The 20,932-nt window shown below is 37.6% G+C and overlaps 2 protein-coding genes across 2 annotated transcripts; both read left to right on the forward strand.

Moving 5' to 3' along the window:
• Positions 1-2,420: 2,420 nt before the first annotated feature.
• Positions 2,421-6,696, forward strand: LOC139736998 (caveolin-1-like). The gene is made up of 3 exons (XM_071647671.1): positions 2,421-2,585; positions 4,504-4,596; positions 6,111-6,696. The coding sequence occupies exons 1-3, from the start codon at positions 2,421-2,423 to the stop codon at positions 6,402-6,404; spliced, it is 552 nt and encodes a 183-aa protein (XP_071503772.1). The 3' UTR covers positions 6,405-6,696.
• A 6,105-nt stretch (positions 6,697-12,801) lies between these two features.
• Positions 12,802-14,725, forward strand: LOC139736999 (caveolin-1-like). Its single transcript, XM_071647672.1, has 3 exons — positions 12,802-13,050; positions 13,467-13,559; positions 14,432-14,725. The coding sequence occupies exons 1-3, from the start codon at positions 12,802-12,804 to the stop codon at positions 14,723-14,725; spliced, it is 636 nt and encodes a 211-aa protein (XP_071503773.1).
• The last annotated feature ends 6,207 nt before the right edge of the window (positions 14,726-20,932 follow it).

A 20,932-nucleotide genomic window follows, 5' to 3' on the forward strand; every position in this document is an offset into this window, starting at 1 on the left:
TCTAGACATGATGTATTTCAGTTTGTACAACTCGAACCCTAATGTCCATTTCGACCAGTACCAGTTATATTATGTATGTATATCTTTTTCTTCGTTTATCATTTACAAGGTACAATAATCATTTTGTGACATCATGAATTCTTTATGTAACATTTATGAGAAGTATGAAATAAACTGAAACTGATGTTTTCGCTAAACTGCATGGAATAATATTATGGTTTCCTCTGAAGTGTTTGTTTTTTGTGGGCCTGCAGCATTTAGGGAATAGTTTCATGCACGGTGAGTGTACAGACATAATTTTCCTCATATCGAGATAGCAGTGCATGTATTAACATTATTTTATACAAGGTCTACAGCAGTGGATAGCGCGTGACTGTGAGGTAATTCTCCCCGACTGTGTAGCAAAACACCGGAAGGGGAACCAACATGCATTAAGTTGGTCATATTTCAGTGGAAGTGACTCTCAGTGAATTGATATACCTGTGCGGTGCCAATCTTTTTATTGAGTGCTTGAACACGATGTCGTTTACCACTCTGTGTGCTTTGAGAAACAATTTGCACAGGAAACCTCAGAGCGTTGTACACACTGTCCAAAGGTCTTGGCACAGATTGGGTTAATTTTGGCACAGTCTATACATGCACACTGTTTAGCACGAGTCATGTGCGTGCAGTATTTTAGGTTGAATTTTGTAGATGATGACTATTTAACTCAGTGGCGGATCCAGAGGGGGTGCAACCGGCGCACACCCCCCCCCCCCTTTATTTTTCGCTGAAAACAAAAGAAATAAAAAGAGAACATGAAATGAAACCCGGAAGTGGCACCAGAAATATTAGGTGCGCCCCCCTTTTTTTATAGAATTTCTGGATCCGCCCCTGTAACTGTTTAAGCGTAGAGAAAATGAAAGGTGCTGTTACTAAGCTTCTGTTTGGTCAGATCGCGAATGTGCAAATATTCTACAATAATAGAGTATAGTCAAAAATTGCATAGCATTGCCTTAGTTTTGTTTTAATGTCTCGGGATTTAGATTTGCAAATAGCAGGTCTGGGGTTCGAATCCTGTTCACAGGGTTCATCCATAATGTTCATAAGAGTTAGACGTATATAAAAGAATACAATATAGGTATGTCTGTGAATGTATCGCATGAACTATATCGGTAAACCAGTCAACTGGACTTATTTGTAATTTGGAGTAGCGACGTTTCACGTCTTCTCCCGCCGGGACGCTTCATCAGGCCGACTGATCTTTGGCGGCGCTTTCCGAAATTCCCCGACCCTGTTGCGGGTCAACAACCAATTGCCAAATTACAAGTAAGTCCGGTTGACTAGAATTACTGATAAAGTTCATGTAATACAAAGTATAGGCTTATCTGGTAATGCTGGGGAGAGCATTATCAGTAGTGAAGAGTTTTACCAGGCCATCACGCAGTTCAATACTATGATAATACAGACGGGGTGACAACATGGCAGACACACAAGGCCCATACATTTACTGATGCGTCAGGTGCATAGCGCGCCCGATTGCTGGGTGATGCGGTCGGAATTATACCGCGGTCAGGGCCATACAGGCTGGGCATGACGTCAGGGTCCAGTCAGCTAGTCAGTGCTGCTGACGGGGTATTCTATGATGGTAAATGGCCCTTTGGGAGACTGTTACCATACCATAAGACTTTGATATTCTCATCCTGTCACATAAGCGACCTTTTTTATTTTAGTTATTCATTTTGCTACTTTGACTCAGAAACATTAAGATCGAAATAGATCAAGTAGAGTTAAATCAACATTAATCAAGCTTTGATTGTGAACGTTGAATTTTGGTCTAAACAAAATTAATATTCAAACAAGAGATTCACAAAGATATAAATTCTAGCTTTTAGGATCACCAGGTTTCAGGTTCGAATCCCCCCCCCCCCCCCCCCCAGCAGTTGGTGCAGCGCTTGCGTTGTTGCTTAGTAGACCCTTTAGATCGTCAGTAGATTAGGCCCTCAGCTAGCGAAGTTCCCCGGACCGGCAGCCCCCAGCCTTGGAAATAGTCCCGCTCGCCGACGTCGAGTGAAGCTCCGTAGATTATGAATGACTGGAACTCGTATAGATATACGTCATGATTGTGCTTACTAAAATGCTTCTCAATTTCGTGTTACAGTACCTACCGTGGGTACTTATACGGCTACACACCATACCACAATCAATAACGTAAGGGCCAGACAAAAGTGTGCAATAACGATTCGCTATACAAAACAAACTATTCCTACTTGCTATTTATTATTACGACTTGCCTAGCCCCCTAAAATTAGTTATAATCGTGAATATCATTATCTAATAAAACCTCACCTCACAAAGTCTACACTACATCTTGTGGCTTCTTATTTTACGAAGAAATATATTCCTTTCCTGACACATCCCCTTACAGGTGGGGTGACAACATGGCGAACAAACAAGGCCCACAATATGGCGCGGTCCAACATTCTCCTGCAACGCACGTGATCACACGGACGGTTCCAGTTACCACGGTAACGCAGCAGGAGTCCAATCAGGAACAAGCAGCCAATGATAGCGAGGACATTTACAAAATGAAACCACACGTGAATGTGAGTTTTTGTATATTATATTAATTGATACCCTGCTGTTGTACATCTTATTCTTAATGCTGTATCCTTTTGTAAAATGTCAAATGTTTAATGAATTGGTTAAATAAACTTGAACTTGAACTTGAACTTGTTATTGTTGTTAATCAACGCTTTTCCTGTTTTTTTTTTTCTCATGAAATAAAGCTACAATCTGACAACAAACCAGAACAGGAGGGGATAAACAATAATATTCCTTCCCAGGCTGATTGGAACACTAAATAGGGCCTACAGAATAATATCCACGATCTTGTTCTTTCTGCAAGCTATGATAAGCTGTGCTTCGCTCAGGTTGGACAAAGGTTCCGAAGATGTTCATTTGTATATATTTTATATATATCATATAATTTATATATATATACATGGTTTTATTTAGTTATATTGTCCACGATTAGACGGCAAAATACAAGCCTGGCTTTTCAGTACTTCACCTCCATTTCCTGCAACTTTAATTTTAATTCATATCTTTATCTATTAAAAGTGATACGAGATAATTGTTAACTTCACAAAACTTTGCATAGTTGGAAATTGAATAAATGAAAAAAGAATGAAAATATATTACATTGTTATTCATGATGTCAGGGAACCCTACAAAAATCAGCAATATTTGAAATAATTTCATACACGTTTTACGACGGAAATGATGGAAAGCAACTAATAAGGGGAATGTGTAGTCTTCCTAATCATATAAAGAGTTACGGTGGACAAATGGAAATTCACACATTAACTTTCTGTGACATTAAAGGGGAAATCCAGTCCAAATATAACTTAGTCGGACAATAAAGAGTAAAACATTACGAGTTCAACGGTAAAACTTTGATCGAAATCGGATGAAAAATAAGGAAGTTATGACATTTTGAATTTTTGCTAATTTTTTGAGGAAATAGTTCTTGAACGATAAAGTTATGAATATGCAAATATAAAAGTGAACTATCATCCCCTCACAACTTGCAAATATAGTTTGTACATAACATTTTGAAATTTATTTTTTAATTCAAATGCAATTATGCCCCAGGCTCAAATCCCAATATATCTACCTACTATTCTGAAGTTATTTGACCAGGAATAACATCATGTATCAGACTTTAATGACAGAAACATTGAATTTTCGTCATTTTTTGTACACAATCAATGGAAAATTGTGAGGGTATGACATGGTAAGCTCACTCATTTGCATGTAATTATTCATATCCACTACAAGAACTGTTAAGCATAAATTGGCAAGACTTCAAAATTTCATAACTTCCTTATTTTTCATCTGATTTCGGTCAAATTTTTTACCGTTGAAATCGTAAGATTTTACTCTTTTTGATCAGACTAACTTATTTGTTGGACTGGATTTCATTTTTAAATAGTCATACATGGAATTGATTAATGACTTGCGATGCAGCATACAAGAAACATGGACACATACATAAACACCCGCATAGTAGTTACTCTGTTAATATATTTTATATATATACATGTATAAACATGTATATATATATATATATATATATATATATACATACATATATATATATATATATATATATATATATATATATATATACTGTACTAAAACCCTATGTTATATTTTTGGAACCCACATCCTACAAGCTTTGCTTTTTAGTGGGTTCCTCATATTACACGTTAATTATATGTCCTTATACATTTGTGCATTATTGGTTCAAACTGACCATTGTGTCAAAAATATTTCTGCTTCAAATCAAATGGAATATAAAACTTGTACGAAATGTGGAATATGGAACGTGAATAAATAATAATAATAAATAAATATATATATATATATATATATATATATATCATCATCATCATCATCACCATCTAGATGTTACCAAACCTTTCTGACAAGCATGTCTGGACTTTTTTTTTTAATCAGGTGACATATGAAGACACGTTCAAAGAGTCTGAGACGGCCGCTGGGTTCCCCTTCATGAAATCAGTCAACAAAAATATCTACAGATGGACGCACGTAAGTTGATGATTATCATTACTCCGTTGACTATTAACAGATAGGCGTTCGTAAGCGAGTTTTTTCTGTTCTTTTTCAGTTAACCCCACACGACAGAAAGAAAGTTTCATTTTCTCCTTCTAGCTTTGTTCACAAATACCGCGATACTAAAAAAAAAAAAGATAAATAAATAGAAAAAGACTTTTGCGTCATGTGCTGATGTTGTTCTCCACTCTTTTGACAATTTGTTTGTCTGAACGGCAAATAGTAATGCTGATCAGAATCTATGCAGCTCTTTCCGGTGATTACCAGTATCTATATGAAAATGACGTGACCAATGCTTTCTTTAGTTATCACTTTTTTTTAAGTGACGTTGTTTTTATTCAAGAATATGACATGGTGATACATTTCACCATGTAAACCTAATCCCTTAACTTTTTTCTGATATTTCATCCTGAAACTTCAATGAGAGAAATTCAACGAATGGAAGTTGAATCGAAATCTACCGATTACTAGACTGTGAAATCCAAAGCAAATCAAAAACAAAATAAAACACACACACAAAAATTATAATCACTTTCTGTCTCCGAAGGACTATAGGCGTTGATGATAACTTACCTTGCCTATATTACACGTCAAAACTGCCGCATAACCAACTCAGGCAAGGGGTGTTTGAACCAGGAGCTTTCTGACTGGTAGCACATGGTCTTATTATCCACTCACTGACCCACAACTACAACAAGACTCTTCATCTATATTGGTATTAGTTATATTGCAGTACATAGCAATGTAGGATTAGATGATAATGGTATGCACCTTTTACATCGGTTATAAGAGATTATAAAGATTATATGAGGTGAAATGGTTTGCTATCTTTATGACTCTGAAAACATCGATTTTCTGGAATCACAGCTCCATACTGACATTGGAATTCTTTGCAGAATTAAGAATTTTGAAAGAATTTATCATTGATTATCTTTTTTTTATTCATGTTTGCGTGTACATTATTAATTTTCATGAGAGAAGGGTCTTTTTCTGAGAATTTTTATCATTAAAGTCATGTCTGACAGCGGCATTTATAAAAACAAAAAGTCCCGGGTTCTTAGTTCGTGAGACACGTGGCTCATTGTCATAATAGTAATATAGGTCACAGGCAGGCGTGTCACATCGTCGTACATTTTGCTGGTCAGGTGATCTCACCTTCCAAACTTCGTTAAGTTTCTTTTTCATTCTGCAATATGGAAGTAGCTTGTCGTTCTACACCATCATTATCTATGCCTTATTGCCATAATATATTCTAAATCGACTTGACGTTTTGTTGTATAATTTAGAAATACAAAAGACGTTTGTCATTATACATGATTACACAGGCGAGTAGTAACATCATGGCTAAGAAAGAGAGGGAGGGAGGGTAGGAGGGAGAGGAGCTGTCCTGTAACAGTTTGGCATATCATTTTTAAGGGAGGCTTATTCTTTGACATTGATTTCGAGACTGAGTTTTTTTTAATCCAAAATTGTGTCATTCCTGAATGCAGTTTGCCTTGTACGCCACTCTGACGATGATCATCGGCCCTCTCATCTCCTTCCTATGGGGCGTCATCTTCGCTCTCCTCCACATCGTCATCATCTGGTTCATCCAGCCGTGCATCAAGACCTACTTCACCATGTTCAGAATCAGCAGCATGCTGCTCGAAGTCTCGGTGCGACTGCTTATCGATCCGATCTTCAGGTCCATGTCGCTCATATTGTCGGGCATTAGGGGCCGATTTCAGGTGGCCGACTCAGACATCAACGTGACGATTAAGACGGGCCAGATCCAGAACGTGTGATCGCCTCAGTGAAGTGAAATTTCATATACTGTAGCGTATACACAGGTTAACTATATTAATCAAACAAACAACAACAACCGCTATGAACAACAACAACTACAACATACAGACTTTACATCTTTTAGTGAAAATCTTCAAACGATATATTTGAGTGGCATAAAAGGAGGAAGAACACGAAGAAGACGTATAATATTATGATCATTCCTGGTTATGATGATTTTTGTCTGAAAAGAGTGATCTTCACAGTTCAATCTCCTACTTTTTTTTCAATTTTAGAAAAAACCTCGACTGTTGTACGTGTGCATGTGAGTGTGTTTACTTTCCCTTTCTCAACAAAAATCCACTTTCATTCATTCATTCATGTTTTATTTTCATTAATTATGAAAATTATGAAAATTATGGTATACTAAGTATTCTTGTAACATAATGTCTTGTAACATATAACGTAACTTGAATACAATATTAGACACTATCTTGCGAAGAAGGAACTAAAACGTACATTAGTTGTGACAAAAGAGAGACAACCGTGCCTGCGATTGGGATTTCAGTCAATCAAAGGGATGGTACAGTTTCAGTTCAGATGGGGTTTGAGGTTTCCAACGTATTTTTTTTTATGGTGATTTTTTGTTGTTGTCGAGAAAATGAGAAACCTCTTATGAAAAGAGCGTATAATTCTAAGAGGAATTCAAAGTTTATTTGAAGAAAATTGGTTTTGAAATGGTTGAAATATCCAAAACAAAGCTATCCAAAGGACCCACCTTTTATTAGGATCGCTTTGTTTCACTTTGTTTTTGGATATTTCAGCCATTTCAAAACCGATTTTCATCAAACAGACTTTGAATTCCTCTCAGAATTGTAGGCTTCGTTAACATTTCACAAAGTCATTTCAAAATATCTCGTAAAAAATTCCCACATCAGCCAATACTTTACCATTCTTTTTAAGACCGGAATCGAGAGCAAATTAAACTGGTAACCACATGAGATACTTTCTTTCATTATGTATCGGAACTTCGTATTTAGCTGCCAGTGTTGATCACGATACCCAAGCAGCACATTAGTTTCATGATGAACACAAAACTTTGGAGTGATCTGTATCAGTGCAATTTAAAGTTGAGTCATTGCAATTAACATTATATTGTTGAGAATTGCAATATAATTAATTGTCTGACCTCATGTCCGACTGCTTGTTCGATTATGCTGATAATTTACGTTCGTAATGTTGGTGTTTACATGTCCTGTTAAAGTAATCATGATATCTTATTAAGTGTAGGGGCAACATACGTACAACATGTATGGAATAAAAGTATGCGTACAACTCTTCAATATCAGCATTAATCCGTACTTTTTTGTTCGCAACAATGTTTAAGACGCAAGCATGGTGCAGATAATAATCATTAGCAGGAGGTTACGATACGCGACTATTATATCAGTTCACACAAATTTCACAGATCGTCGATTTTTTTCGGGACATTTGCATATATTCTCAACTTTATTTTCTTAGCTTCTGAAATATCAGGCTTTCTGTAGTAGCAGCTCAGGTATTTCAATCTCGAAAATTGTCAAACAGTGCTCCTTTATTTTTGTATTAGGACAGAGTCGTGCACAATACTTTTACGCATTTGCATAATATTATATGTCAAATCTTCAGTTTATGCTTTAGTGTTTAGGTACTACTGAGGTAAGGTTTAGGTAACATACATTCCAGACGCAAAGCTAGCCATCACGGAATTAAAATTTCACCACGGATGTGGAATGAAACTTGAATATTTATTTTGCCTAATTATGCATAATTATTATGTCAACACATTCCATAAGAATATGTACTGTATAACGTATAGTTAACTGTACTGCAGTACGTTAAAAATATGTGTTATTTGTAGAGATGTGCGTATAACCGTGCTTCAGGCTGCAAAATTTCATTTCATGTCATTTCAATTTATTTTCATATTTCTCATTTATTACAATGAATACGAAAATTGTACAGAACATAATTTTAAATGAAACTTCATCGGAATGTTCAAAAGTTTGTCTTGGTATAAACACAAGATCTGTATACATGCGAGTTAAACTAGGGTCATAATGCGAAAAATATGATGGGGCCTGCGTAAAAGCAAGCTTGTATAGACAGATAGAGCCGCAGGTCCCGTGATAAAATGAGATTAGGGGAAGTATGAAAATTACAGATATTTTTCTAGACCATACTATATAACTGGGGGAACCGATTGAAATCATACGCAAACAAGAATAGGATTTCATCTGGAGAGAACCATTTTTCCGTGAATACAGATCATTTGTGAATAAACTCATGTTCATCAATTTTAAAGAGTACAAGCATAAGGCGTTCTGAGATTTTTCCAGCTTATTAGTATCAATATAAAATATCATAAGTCAAAATATATCTCATTGGTGTTATGCAAATAAATAATTATTCTTGCTTAACGATAGCCACAACGGGCTTACAGTCTCCTTCTATTGTTTTTGTTCTTGTTTTGTTTATCATAATAATTTTATTGTTATCATACAGTTGTCATATAGCAGCAATACAAACTATTTTAGTTTGCCATCATCAACAATCACTATACTCCACTTGTCACCCTGCCACCGATCAGTACAACTTTCCCAAAGGGTAAACATGGTATATGAGGACAATTACCCCCGAGGAAGACTCCCCGGCTAAATTTAGTGACAGGATCAGGGCAGAGATTAGAATTAGGGTTAGGTTTAGGGTCGGTATTTAGTTTAGGATCCGGATTAGGTTCAAGATTAGGGTTTGGTTTATAGGTCAGGGGAATAGTCTAGAGTAATTGTCCAGGACGTAATTGTCCTAGAACCCGACACAGATATCATTTTCACACTAGTCTACTGTATGCGACGAATGATACAATTAGTACTTTTAGGTAGCTTCCCCTCCAAAATACTCCTGATGGAATTAGATCATTTAAGAAATGATATCAACTTTTGGTTACCCGTCAATAGATGGCGCGATACTAATTACATGGTAGCCGACGAAAGTCGACTACTAGAAATACAGTGTACCACAATCGATTGGAAGATCCTGCTCAATTACTTTGTCGGACAACCAAAGAATGAAACTCCAAGGTATGGCTAAAAAGACATGTTCACTTAAATGCGTAGATTGAGTGAGTGCAGCAATGTTAGTAGAACAAATCTTTGACAGTTTTCGCAAAATACAAAAATCCGTTCGAAAGTTATGAATTTATAAAATTTCTGTGCAGCCATTGCTGGATGAAAAGACCACTGAAGAATTTCACTTAAGAAGAAATAATTCCTCATCTTATTTTTCAGGTTCTACAGGCAAACTCGTCTTTTTGAGATAAAAGAGATGATAATACGAGTTTATTACACCGTTAATGGGTGCTTGTGAATGTTTTGTGTGTGTACGATGGTATACTCTGAATGACGTCGATCGCTCATAATAGTCGGGGGGGGGGGGTCGTTCTCAGATAGAATGTGCCACCCCAGCTCCCCTGTGTCCAAATTATTTCAGAAATGGACCCCAAATGACGCTTGTATACCATACGGCACATCAAGTTTACATCATTATTGCGTCATACCTGTAAAGCATGCCCGAAATAGTGTTAACTGAGGTGTCATATACCTACCTCAAATTGACAAGTAAATCATATACCCTAATTTGTATTTTTGAATAAAGAAATGTGTGTACACTTTTACACTATGTTTAGAAAATATCAACAGAATATCACAGCCCTGGAATACAGTGAGGAATATCGTCAAACAGATGTAAGATATAAATTACAGGGCATATTCAATCTACACCACTCACATGTACTATCCCAAATTACGTAAAATAGTAGGTCTAGAGAATGTCGATAACGTGTTTTGTGAAATAGAGGGGGAGGGGAGGTGGGGAGGGGAAGAGCGAGAAAAACATCCCTTTATGAGGCTAACGTTGACGACGCCGTATCATTGTCTAAGAACATGGGGGTATGGATGCCCCCCATCCAACGGCGGCGGCGGTATGGTACGCCACCGTCACCCTCACCCCCCTTGGTCCCTAAACCCTAGCACTGATTGGTGTCTCCTCCACTTCCACCTCCCTAATTCTACCTAACCTAATGCTAATTTCTACTCTGCAGCATAATAAAATGATTCCCTCGCAGTGCACAGTCCACAGTTTTATAATTTCCAGCAAGCTGATAGCTCAAAGGTAAGTCCAAGATTTACTGTTTGCATAGTTATAACTGTACAATACTTTGCTACTAGGCCTATATACAGTGAATAGACCTGTTATTCATACATGGAAGAGCTGTAGAACATGCTTCAAAACTTGTGAGATAGCAATATACATTGTATGCTCACATTTTTTTTTTAACGAATTTCGGCCGTTTGGATTTCCCCAGAATGTAGGAAATTATTCTTTAATATCCCTGCAATCGAAATTTGATGCTTTTGCGTGGCCTTCACATGAGCACAAACACTGATTATGCGGGGCTTACAGGAAAATAATCTTCCTTTTATGTAGGTCCCGTCATATTTATTTTTCTACAACCCGAATCGTAATTTCAATTTCTACCAGTTATCATTATAATTACTGTGTATTATGTATAATTATCATGTATGTATATTACTTTCGTGCGTTTATTATTTACAAGGTAAAAGAAGTAGTGCTATAATTCTTGATGTATAAACATCATGTGAGAAGTGTGAAATAAACTGAAACTAAAACTAAAAATTTCCCGCAACTGGCAACTGGGAATCGGTTTTCTCGATCAGAAAGTATTTATTTTAGTCGAAACAATTTATGACACAAAGGGAATAGTGAAATACATGGTAATTAACAAAAAAAAAATATCTTCTGCGTGTCAAGATAGCCAGGAGTATCAACATTCGAGTACAGTACAGTACAGGCCTACTATGCCTACACTGTACCAAGGTTTCCAGCTGCAGTGGATCTGTCAGGTTAGGCAGTTCCGACTGTACAGTATAGCAAAACATAAGTAACGGGAGCAACATACATCGAGTACTCTCTCCAGTACGTTATAAGATCTACAGTGATTATTGCATGGGGAAGATAATATGTGCGGTCACTGCTGTGTCAATTTTAATTTTTTATTGAGTGTTTGAACGCGATAACATTTAACACTTTGTGTGTTTTGAGTCCAAATTGACACAGAATCCCCATAGCGTTGTGCACGCGGTCTAAAGGTCTTCACAGAGAGGATTAATGCTGATGCAGTTTATACGCACACTGTTTAACATAAGTCAAGTCTATTGTTTGCACAGTATAAATTTTATAGATGCGGACTGTTTGAGCGTAGAGAAAAGGAAAGGCGCTGTTACCAAACTTTTGTTTGATCGTTACTTTTCTGAATGTTAATGAATGTTCCGCCATAAAATGTGGAGGCCTACTGAACTTTACTCTCACACAATAGGGAAAAATGATATAATTAGGGATTTGTACGTATACGTGACTCTTTTGGGGCATAATCTATCCGACTGGCCATTTTGTAATCTCAAAAGACGTGAATCGAATCGAATGATGTGGTTTTTTATGACGGGTACATGAATGATACAAAACGTCGTTTGTAGATCATGGTTCTCTTGTCAATCTATGAAAGACAACGCCTAACTAATTGTCAGTATCACACCTTGGTCTATATAACTCGGACAATAATGTGCTTTCGAAATATGCTTTGTATTGGTATACACTCAAATATTGCTCAATCATTCTTGACAACGCCATTACATCATGATAACTAAGTAAACTGTTCCCCTCAAAACCAAAGCACGTAATGTGATTGGAAATAGTTTTAAGTCCATATACCAACACTACATTTTAGAAGAATGAAAATGAAACCGGTCTATGTAACGATGAACCGTTACCGATATACGTGTTGATGATTATAATCAGCTTATTACATCCCGGTCATTATTGCATTTAGATATCCATGGTAAAATGAAAACGTGGAAAACCTCAATGACAGCCTCATCATTTTCCTCGTTGCTCACAAACATAATTCAACTTTACTTGAATGATTTAAAAATGGCTAAAGAAATATATATCATGGTTACAGTCCGAACATTGCCGTATATTAATGCATTTTTTCTTTTTACAGTAGGAGAGTAGATCAAATTTTTATAGGACTGCTCAGTCAACAGGATTAGCTGTGTTTAGTGTCTCCGGGGCTCTAGATTTGTAAGCAAAGGGTCTAGGGTTCGAATCCTGTTTGCTGCGTTCGCGCACAATGTCCCTCATTACCCAGACGTATCATAGAAGAGTATACCTGCACGTTGGGGTGATAGATGATGGTATGCCCTCTGGAGAGAGCATAATTGATACTAGAGAATCTATATTATGCCATGGTTCTAGACTATGATAATTATCAATTCATTACAGGTGACCAGGGGTGACAAGATGGCGGACAAACAAGGTCCACATGCGACAACTGGCGCGCATTTGCTCGGTGGTGCGGCCCCTTCTAATTACCACAGTATGCAGGGCCAGGCTGCCCAGATGCCCAACCAGCCGATTAACCCTTCTCCTCCATCGTACGTCATCACAGCTGGGGCAGTTCCAAATACCACGGCAACGCAGCATGAAACCAATCAGGAACAAGCTGCCTATGATTTCGAGGACATTTACAGTATGAAACCACATGTGAATGTGAGTATCTGTTTTTTGTCTGTACTACTGTATGTATTTCATACTTTGCTGCTGTGCCATGTGTGCATCTTGTTAAAGTTGATCATTATCACTCTTTCCTTTCTTCTTAAAGCTACAACTTGGCAACAAACCAGAACAAAGCACACTAAAGCGAGGAGGTTATGACGTATTTTTTATTTCTTTCCCACGCTGACTAGAACACTAAATAGGGCCTACTGACATATTCATAAATCTTGTTCATTCTGCCATAAGAAATGCTGTGCTTCGCCCTGATTGGACAAAAGTTCTGAAGGTATAATCATAAGGCATAGATAAATACAATTGATATATATATATATATATATATATATATATATATATATATACCTGTATAACCCACACACACAAAAATGAGGACTGCTTTGTTTATCTGACAGGTGACGCATGAGGACACTTTCAAAGAATCTGAGACGGCCGCTGGGTTCCCCTTTATGAAATCAGTCAACAAAAATATCTACAGATGGACGCACGTAAGTTGATGATTATCATTACTCCGTTGACTATTAAAAGATCAGCGCTCAAGCGAGTTTTTCTTATCAGCCCAACATAGCCATGACAAAAGGAAATTACATTTTCTCTTTCTAGTTTTGTTCACAAATATAACCGAAACACCATAAAAAATGCATCATGTGAGGATCTTGTTCTCCACTCTTGAAATTTTGTGAACAGTATTATAGGATATGACGATATTGTGCTGACAAGCACCTTATTCGTCGCATTTAAGAGATGTAATTGTTTGCTATCTTTGACGTTGGAAACTTGGATATTTGGAGCCACAGTTTCATCTTGGCATTGGAGTTTTTCTAATGTTAACAGTTTTAGAATGTTATCCTTTTTTTCACAACGTTATATGTACACATTTCTTTTATTTTCATGGCAGACGGCCCTTTTTCTAATAATTTGAATAAGTAAAGTCGTGTTTGACAGTGTTGACCGTGGTAATTATGAAAAAAAAAATGTCCTGGATTCATTGTCATTATTGTCGTATTTTTCAGAGATCGGGGTGCTAATATCGTCCTCTCTCGGTTTGCATGTCAAGCGCTCTCACTTTTCGAAGTTCGTTGATTCTTTTTCTGCAATGTGAAAGTGCAGCATTATGTACATCGCATTGTGATAATCATATTGTCTAGAACGACTTGTCATCTGTCGCAGTGATCCAGGTAAGAGATATTTTCTATTATGATTAAACATGCAGGTAGTGACATCATGGTAAAGACGGGGAGAAATGTCCTGTTCAACGTGTCATTTTCAAGGTAGGCGTATCCCGTGAAATTATAATTTCCCTGTGAAATTGATTTCATGACTGGTTATTCTTAAGTCAAACCTTTGTCATTCCTTACAGTTTGCCTTGTACGCCTCTCTGACGCTGATCATCGGTCCCCTCATCTCCTTCATGTGGGCCGTCATCTTCGCTGTCCTCCACATCTTCATCATCTGGTTCATCCAGCCGTGCATCAAGTCCTACTTCACCATGTTCCGAATCAGCAGCATGCTACTCGAAGCCTCGGTGCGACTCTTTATCGATCCGATCTTCCGGTCCATGTCGCTCATATTGTCAGGCATCAGGGGCCGATTTCAGGTGGCCGAATCAGACATCAACGTGACGATGAAGACGGGCCAGATCCAGAACGTGTGATCTCCCCGGTGATACATTATTTTGCTCCTACAACAATTGCTCTGTCGTCTTTTCTCCAAGGACTTACGTACACTTATATACGACTTTTGTACACGACTGACTGACTTTGGATCCGAATTAAATCACCACTGCTTCGGAATAGGCCCTAAACACACTTGTTTATTTCAGATCCAAAATCGGTCAGTCGTCCGACCGAGAGTCTAATAGTGTGCGGTGGTCTTTATAGGCTTAGGGCTGGGGCTGCGATAGGGTTTTAGTTTTAGTTTCATAATCATGTGACCCTGCACCTCAAAACAAACAAAAAGTCGCCAGACGGGAATTTTTAGTTAAGACCATATTCTCAAAGAGCAGACTTTAAGCTTTAAAATGATGTATAACTCAAATCAAATGGACTCGATCTCCTAACCTATCTAAATATTGGAAAGAAAGCACAAACTCAGGAAAAGTGTGAACTGAGAAAAGAGGCCCTGAAGTACAGTGTCTATTCAAGTGCTTAATCTTTACCAAACCGTCCTGGCTGTGCAATGAATGGGACAAAAACCAGGAAGTAAACCACCAGAGTAACAACAATGAAGAGATTATCAGATTAAAGTGAAATTAAGCATGCCTCATTAACACATTCTGTCCATAATTGATGCCAACTTTCAAAGCAGTAGCACCATCCTTTCAAAAGTTATTAGAGTTGAAAGTGAAGAGTGTGGACAGGTTTTTTCAGAAATGAAAAAGGGATTCTAAAGACACACCTAATCACACTACTTGTATTCTTCCAAAAAATGTTCGAGATAAACTGCTAAAAGACACACTTTACTGCCCGTTTTATGATGATACCAAATTTCAGCATAATGTAAAAGAAGACCCGCTCTTTCAGAAAATATGAAAAAGTCAAGTTCGGCTAGGTTGACCCATTTCACTTATTTTCAGTCCTCACGCAAAATCAGTGTGTGCGACTTTATGTTCGTTTTGAGGTGCACGGTCACATGGATTAGAATTAAGGCCAGGGATATGTTTGTGGGTATTATGATTTATGTTTAGCTTATCGTGCAGATTGTCGCACTTCCTGGAGCAAAAATCACTTAATCTATCGCCCCATCACCCATGTGAAATGGAATTTTATTAAGTGTCGGCCGGCAGGTTAATTGTCTGTAATAAACTACAACGTTTATTATAAACAACAACGAAAAAAATACGTACTTCACATATTGTATTTTGCATTCGCTTTCATCGAAAATCTACGCTAGGTATATCTTAGGGCATAATGGTTTAGTGTTGTTTTTTTAAAGAAATTGATCTCTAGTTGAGACTTTTTGCCACCTTTGAAAATTTGAAAGATTACCTCAAGAAGTATACGGTATTACAACATCTTATGTCTAAACAGAAGGAGAGCCAACGTTAGCCTTTCTCAGGCACGTTAGTAGACAAAAATGATATGATATTTGATATTTGATATGATGTATATTTTTATGCAAACTTTGTAAACGTATTAATGATCTAAAATGAAAATAAATGAAAGGATGAAATATTTACATAACCGACTTTTTGTTTCAATTTTAATGGGGTCCTCCACTTCTGTTTGTCCGTATGCATGTGTGTGTTTATGCTTGTTTACTCAAGCAGCGATCTACATCAATATGAATGTTAGGAGCCAGTCCGTGGTTAGGCGCCCTCTGTTGGCGTGGTAGTGAACTGACTATAGTTGCTACAGCCTGTGTTGAGATGTAGTCTAGCATTAAAGGCGTAAATTATTGTAAACCACAATCATCTCATTCTTTGGTTGCCCATCTATAGATGGCAGAATCTGCTGGCGAGTTTGGGATTCGAAAGAATCCCAAAGAATTAAATATAATGCCTAAGAATACGTCACATCAGAGTTTCCCCACGTACCCTCGCCCGGCTTCTACCCCTCCCCCCCCCCCCCCTCTCTCTCTGTAACTCTCTCGATCTTTTTTTTTTCTTGCTCTCTCTTGTACATTCCACTGGAAACCACTTTTGAAAAAAAGGTCAAGTTTCGATTTTGTGCAAGATCGTCACCAGATTCTCGTCATTAATTATTGAACTAAAGGCTTTAGGCAGGATTTCAATATTTTCATGTAGATCTTTATTTTTGTACAAATATTACACCAATTACACATCAGAATGAATACATGAGAAATCATAGATAATACAAAACACACAAATATACTTCTATAGTTCCCAGTCAAGGTACAAAATCAATCATCTAAGTATTTCAGAAGAGACGGAAACAGATACAGACTATGGTCTATAATGTTCAGGGCCGGCGGAACCGGGGGGAAGGGGCAGGGGATCCCCCTTTTTGCACCAGTATATAGAAATACATAGCCCGCCACCACTTTGGTTTGCTTGTAAGCTGAAGAAACCCAGAAGTGGCACCAAAGCGGAAGTGCCCCCCAACTTTAAACATGCGTCGGCCTTGATGTTGATGTATTCATTTCTTTCATGATCTATAAGACTGTAATAATCAATATCTGCAGCTGCATTTATATACTATGGAAACGCGTATCTGAATTTTGATATCATTAACTGTACTTTTTAAATTGCAGCACTATTCGAACGTTGTTATCATGGTTATTCTTTTTTGTCACCTGAAATAACAATGACATCGTACGAAACGGCTTTAGGCACTCTATGTCTTATTGTGTTGCATCTGATGTCATACAGAGGGTATTCCCTTTTCACCGGATGGCGGGGAATGCCTAGTGACTTCCATTTTCGGTTTTAAAGATCCTTTAACATTTCCTTTTTCAGGCCTTCCAGAATAAACCCATGCATGGTATAATTAGCGTCTTTGGAAACATAATGTCATGCCGTATGAAAATCTTGTTGTATAAGAGAGGCTAATATGATATCATGCTCATTGTAAATCATTGCACATTCCTCACCTGCAGTTAATACACAATGTAATGCTGCTTACATGTGAAATACAGGAAAGCCACACTGTCTTATGTAAAATATTGTGCTGCAACTGAGAAGGCCTAGATCTATACCGTAGAAGATCCACAGCAGACCAAAAACAGGCAGTGTGCCAATATAGCACTTACACTAACCATTCACTTTATACTCTTATATGCATATTGTGTGAGTGATCAAAAGTATTTCTCCTATTTTCATGGTCATTCTTCTAGACCACTGCTATGTTTTGAGGAAAATGGAATTGATTTTCTTCCCGTGTATTATACCTCTTCATTGATGTCTACCGGCATAATGCAAGTCATTCTAGAATGCTTTTTCTTATAGGTCCGTTTCACGCAAAGCAGATGATCATAATTGGTGATATACCTACATGGCAATAGCATGGAGTTACTCTAGCGACACAATAATAGTATGAGTTCTGTACAACCAGGGAGGTGAATAGAGATACATGTACTTTCGATCGGCACGGTAACCCGTAATTAGTGTTGGTGACATACATATATAATACATACATGGTCAGGGTGCGCACACATTTCTTTCTATTCTGACCTGAACAAACTTCGAGACCATTTTATATAGCCCTCTTGCAGGGAGGCAATTTTCATGCTAAGAGATTATTCATATTCACTTCGTTTGATTATACAACATCATATACTGTAGCTTGTTCCGCAAATTGGTAATGATAGTGGTGTGACTACACGAAAGAGCGTTGCTTAGAAACATCACGAAGCGAAAGAAGCTACACCAGTCCCCCACTCTCTCTTCCATACCCACTCGACATTGTATAATCAAAGGCAGGACACATGCAATGATAATAATATGCGGAAGTATTGAAACCGGATCAGATTGTATCAATTACCACGTGCGCTTTGAAACACGAGCTAGCAAAGCAAATCAAAAGAAGGTCACTGTTTTTATTCCATCATTTTCAAATAATTCCAGTTCGATTACACGGATTAAGGTAGGCCCTATGAAGAGCTTGATTCCAAAAGGCGCTAAATCCATCATTTTCAATTGATTTAGCGCTTTTTGGAAGCAAGCTCTTCATACAATTACCGCAATTTGAAGTATAGACATTTCTGCATGGCTGGTCTCTTGTCTAGACGGATGTATATGCATTCAATATCAGAGAAATATAATTATACAGATTTGCAATCGTGATGTTCTTCGATTAACTTGTATGAAGGTCCTAATAGTATACACATTCTTTCAAAATTTAGGGCCTATGTCAAAATGCTTAAGGTTCGGTGACATCAATATTTCCATCAGTTGGCTGTTTTCTTGTTCTGTTTTCTGACGCTAACAGGATGACATCATTACAATCATCGAGAAACCTATAAAGCAAATGAAGGCGTGTTATCACAACTATTCTTTCGTCATGACTGTTTGGCTACGCTTGTATTTTTCTAGCTTGCATCATGCTTTGTACGGGCTCATCAACCCGTTGAATACGAATATTTAACAATATTATTCTACTATTATTCATATTCGTCGGAATCACTCAGGTTCCCACAGTCAATGCCTTATAGACATAGCCGGATCCAAAGAATGCTGATACGCAGTATTGTACATTATAATCGCGTCTTCAAACAATGCGATCATAATGATTGCACCCGAGTACAGAACCGTGTCAGAATGAAAGACACGGTCTACGCAATACTATGCAGTATTGAACACCACACGTAATTTTAACAACCGGTCACAGTGATTTCGAAATAATGCAATATCCGTTTGATAACAGCTGTACATTACCATCACTGTGACATTGAGGTGCTTGAATAGTAGTTAGGTATACACAGAAAGTTGCCTATAGCAAAGATAAGTGCTTGTTCTTTATATTATGCTCACCTATTGCTAAAAAATTCTGCTTTTCTTCTTCGTGAAAGAAGGATGGAACGGAAACCTTTACACCCATCTAGACATTTAACCAAATAGACAGTAGTTGTGTTTGATTGCAGTAATCCGCCTGTATATACTCGAACTTTGTACACACGTTTGATTTGATATAATATGCTAACACACTGGCACATCAGCCGCGGGGATAACCCCGAAAGATGATGGAGTGTAAAGGTTACTTACGACGATTGAGTTTATTTTGATAGTCATTATGGTGTGAATTTCTGGTACACTTAATGAACATTTGCGCTATCTGACGCACGGTAGATAATAAATTTGCACTATTTTTATTGACTATAAGCAGTGTCAGAAGATGTAATCTGACACAGCATAATGAGCCGTGCGTGCTTTATCAAACAGCCAAGCCATAGAATTGTTGAGCCATATTGCTGTCAAAGTGTCGGAGTTGTCTAACATCCTAGCTTGGCTAATTAGTTTGATTGAAAGTGAGGACGAAAGGAGGAGAAATTTGAAACTGAATGAAGCATTGTTCTGTTCCTTTGTTTGTAACTGTTTCATATCGCTCTCGAGTTTGGAACGGAGCGCTGCGAATCATTTCTCAGAACAGAAATTTTACATATTTAGATGGTCTGTATGCCTCACGTGATTATACGGTACGACGTGAAAATGTATGCGTTTGATGATGTTGTCGCAGTCATAGACCTGCTAAATAGTGCTGAGCTTTGGTGACAATATTTAGGAACACACGTTGATTTCTTTCTTTTTAACACCATGATGCAATTTTATCTTAGATTTAAAAAGAAAACACCGCGTCATCAAAATTGGCAACACAAACACAGGGATTTCCGGTAAGCACTATTTTGGCACCTGTCCCGCTTCATTATGAATATTCATCAGGCAGTAAGGTGCTGTACTAGTAAATGGCAGAACGCTGGATATGTGCCATGGAATGTAAAAACGTATCGCCGGGAAATGTAAAATTCTCGAAAAATTGCATCAACGGGGAATGTAAAAACGTCTCGCCGGGAGATGAAAAAATGTTCAGTTTTGCAGAGAAATGTAAAAACGCTGCCGGGAAATGTAAAAATGATGTATTTCCACGGTATTACGGATACATGTAGGTGATGAATATCCATGATGAAGCGGGACGGGTGCCCAAATAGTGCTTACCGGGATTTCCATTGATTTCGTAATTCTTATTACGACACGACATTTTCTGTAACTGTAAACCGCCAGGATACGAGACAGACTGAGGTTTTCCCCTCTCTATTATAATCATTCAAAACATCAACCACACTGACATGTCGTTTTGCAACTCCAGTCTCCTCCCACTGCGCAATTACCAATGTTGTTCAACTTTCTCGTCATACAGAATTAATGCGTGAAATTTTCCTGATAATTTACAACACGAATTCATACAAT

This window comes from Diadema antillarum, unplaced genomic scaffold (genome assembly GCF_040938485.1).
Source record: "Diadema antillarum isolate AM-2024a unplaced genomic scaffold, OU_Dant_1.0 seq00000675_RagTag, whole genome shotgun sequence".
NCBI lineage: Eukaryota > Metazoa > Echinodermata > Echinoidea > Diadematoida > Diadematidae > Diadema > Diadema antillarum.

Coding starts and splice junctions, on each gene's coding strand:
- LOC139736998 (XM_071647671.1), top strand. CDS start 2,421: ATGGCGAACAAACAAGGCCCACAATATGGCGCGGTCCAACATTCTCCT. Junction 2,586..4,503: donor AAATGAAACCACACGTGAAT/GTGAGTTTTTGT, acceptor TTTTTTAATCAG/GTGACATATGAAGACACGTT. Junction 4,597..6,110: donor ATATCTACAGATGGACGCAC/GTAAGTTGATGA, acceptor TCCTGAATGCAG/TTTGCCTTGTACGCCACTCT.
- LOC139736999 (XM_071647672.1), top strand. CDS start 12,802: ATGGCGGACAAACAAGGTCCACATGCGACAACTGGCGCGCATTTGCTC. Junction 13,051..13,466: donor GTATGAAACCACATGTGAAT/GTGAGTATCTGT, acceptor TTTATCTGACAG/GTGACGCATGAGGACACTTT. Junction 13,560..14,431: donor ATATCTACAGATGGACGCAC/GTAAGTTGATGA, acceptor CATTCCTTACAG/TTTGCCTTGTACGCCTCTCT.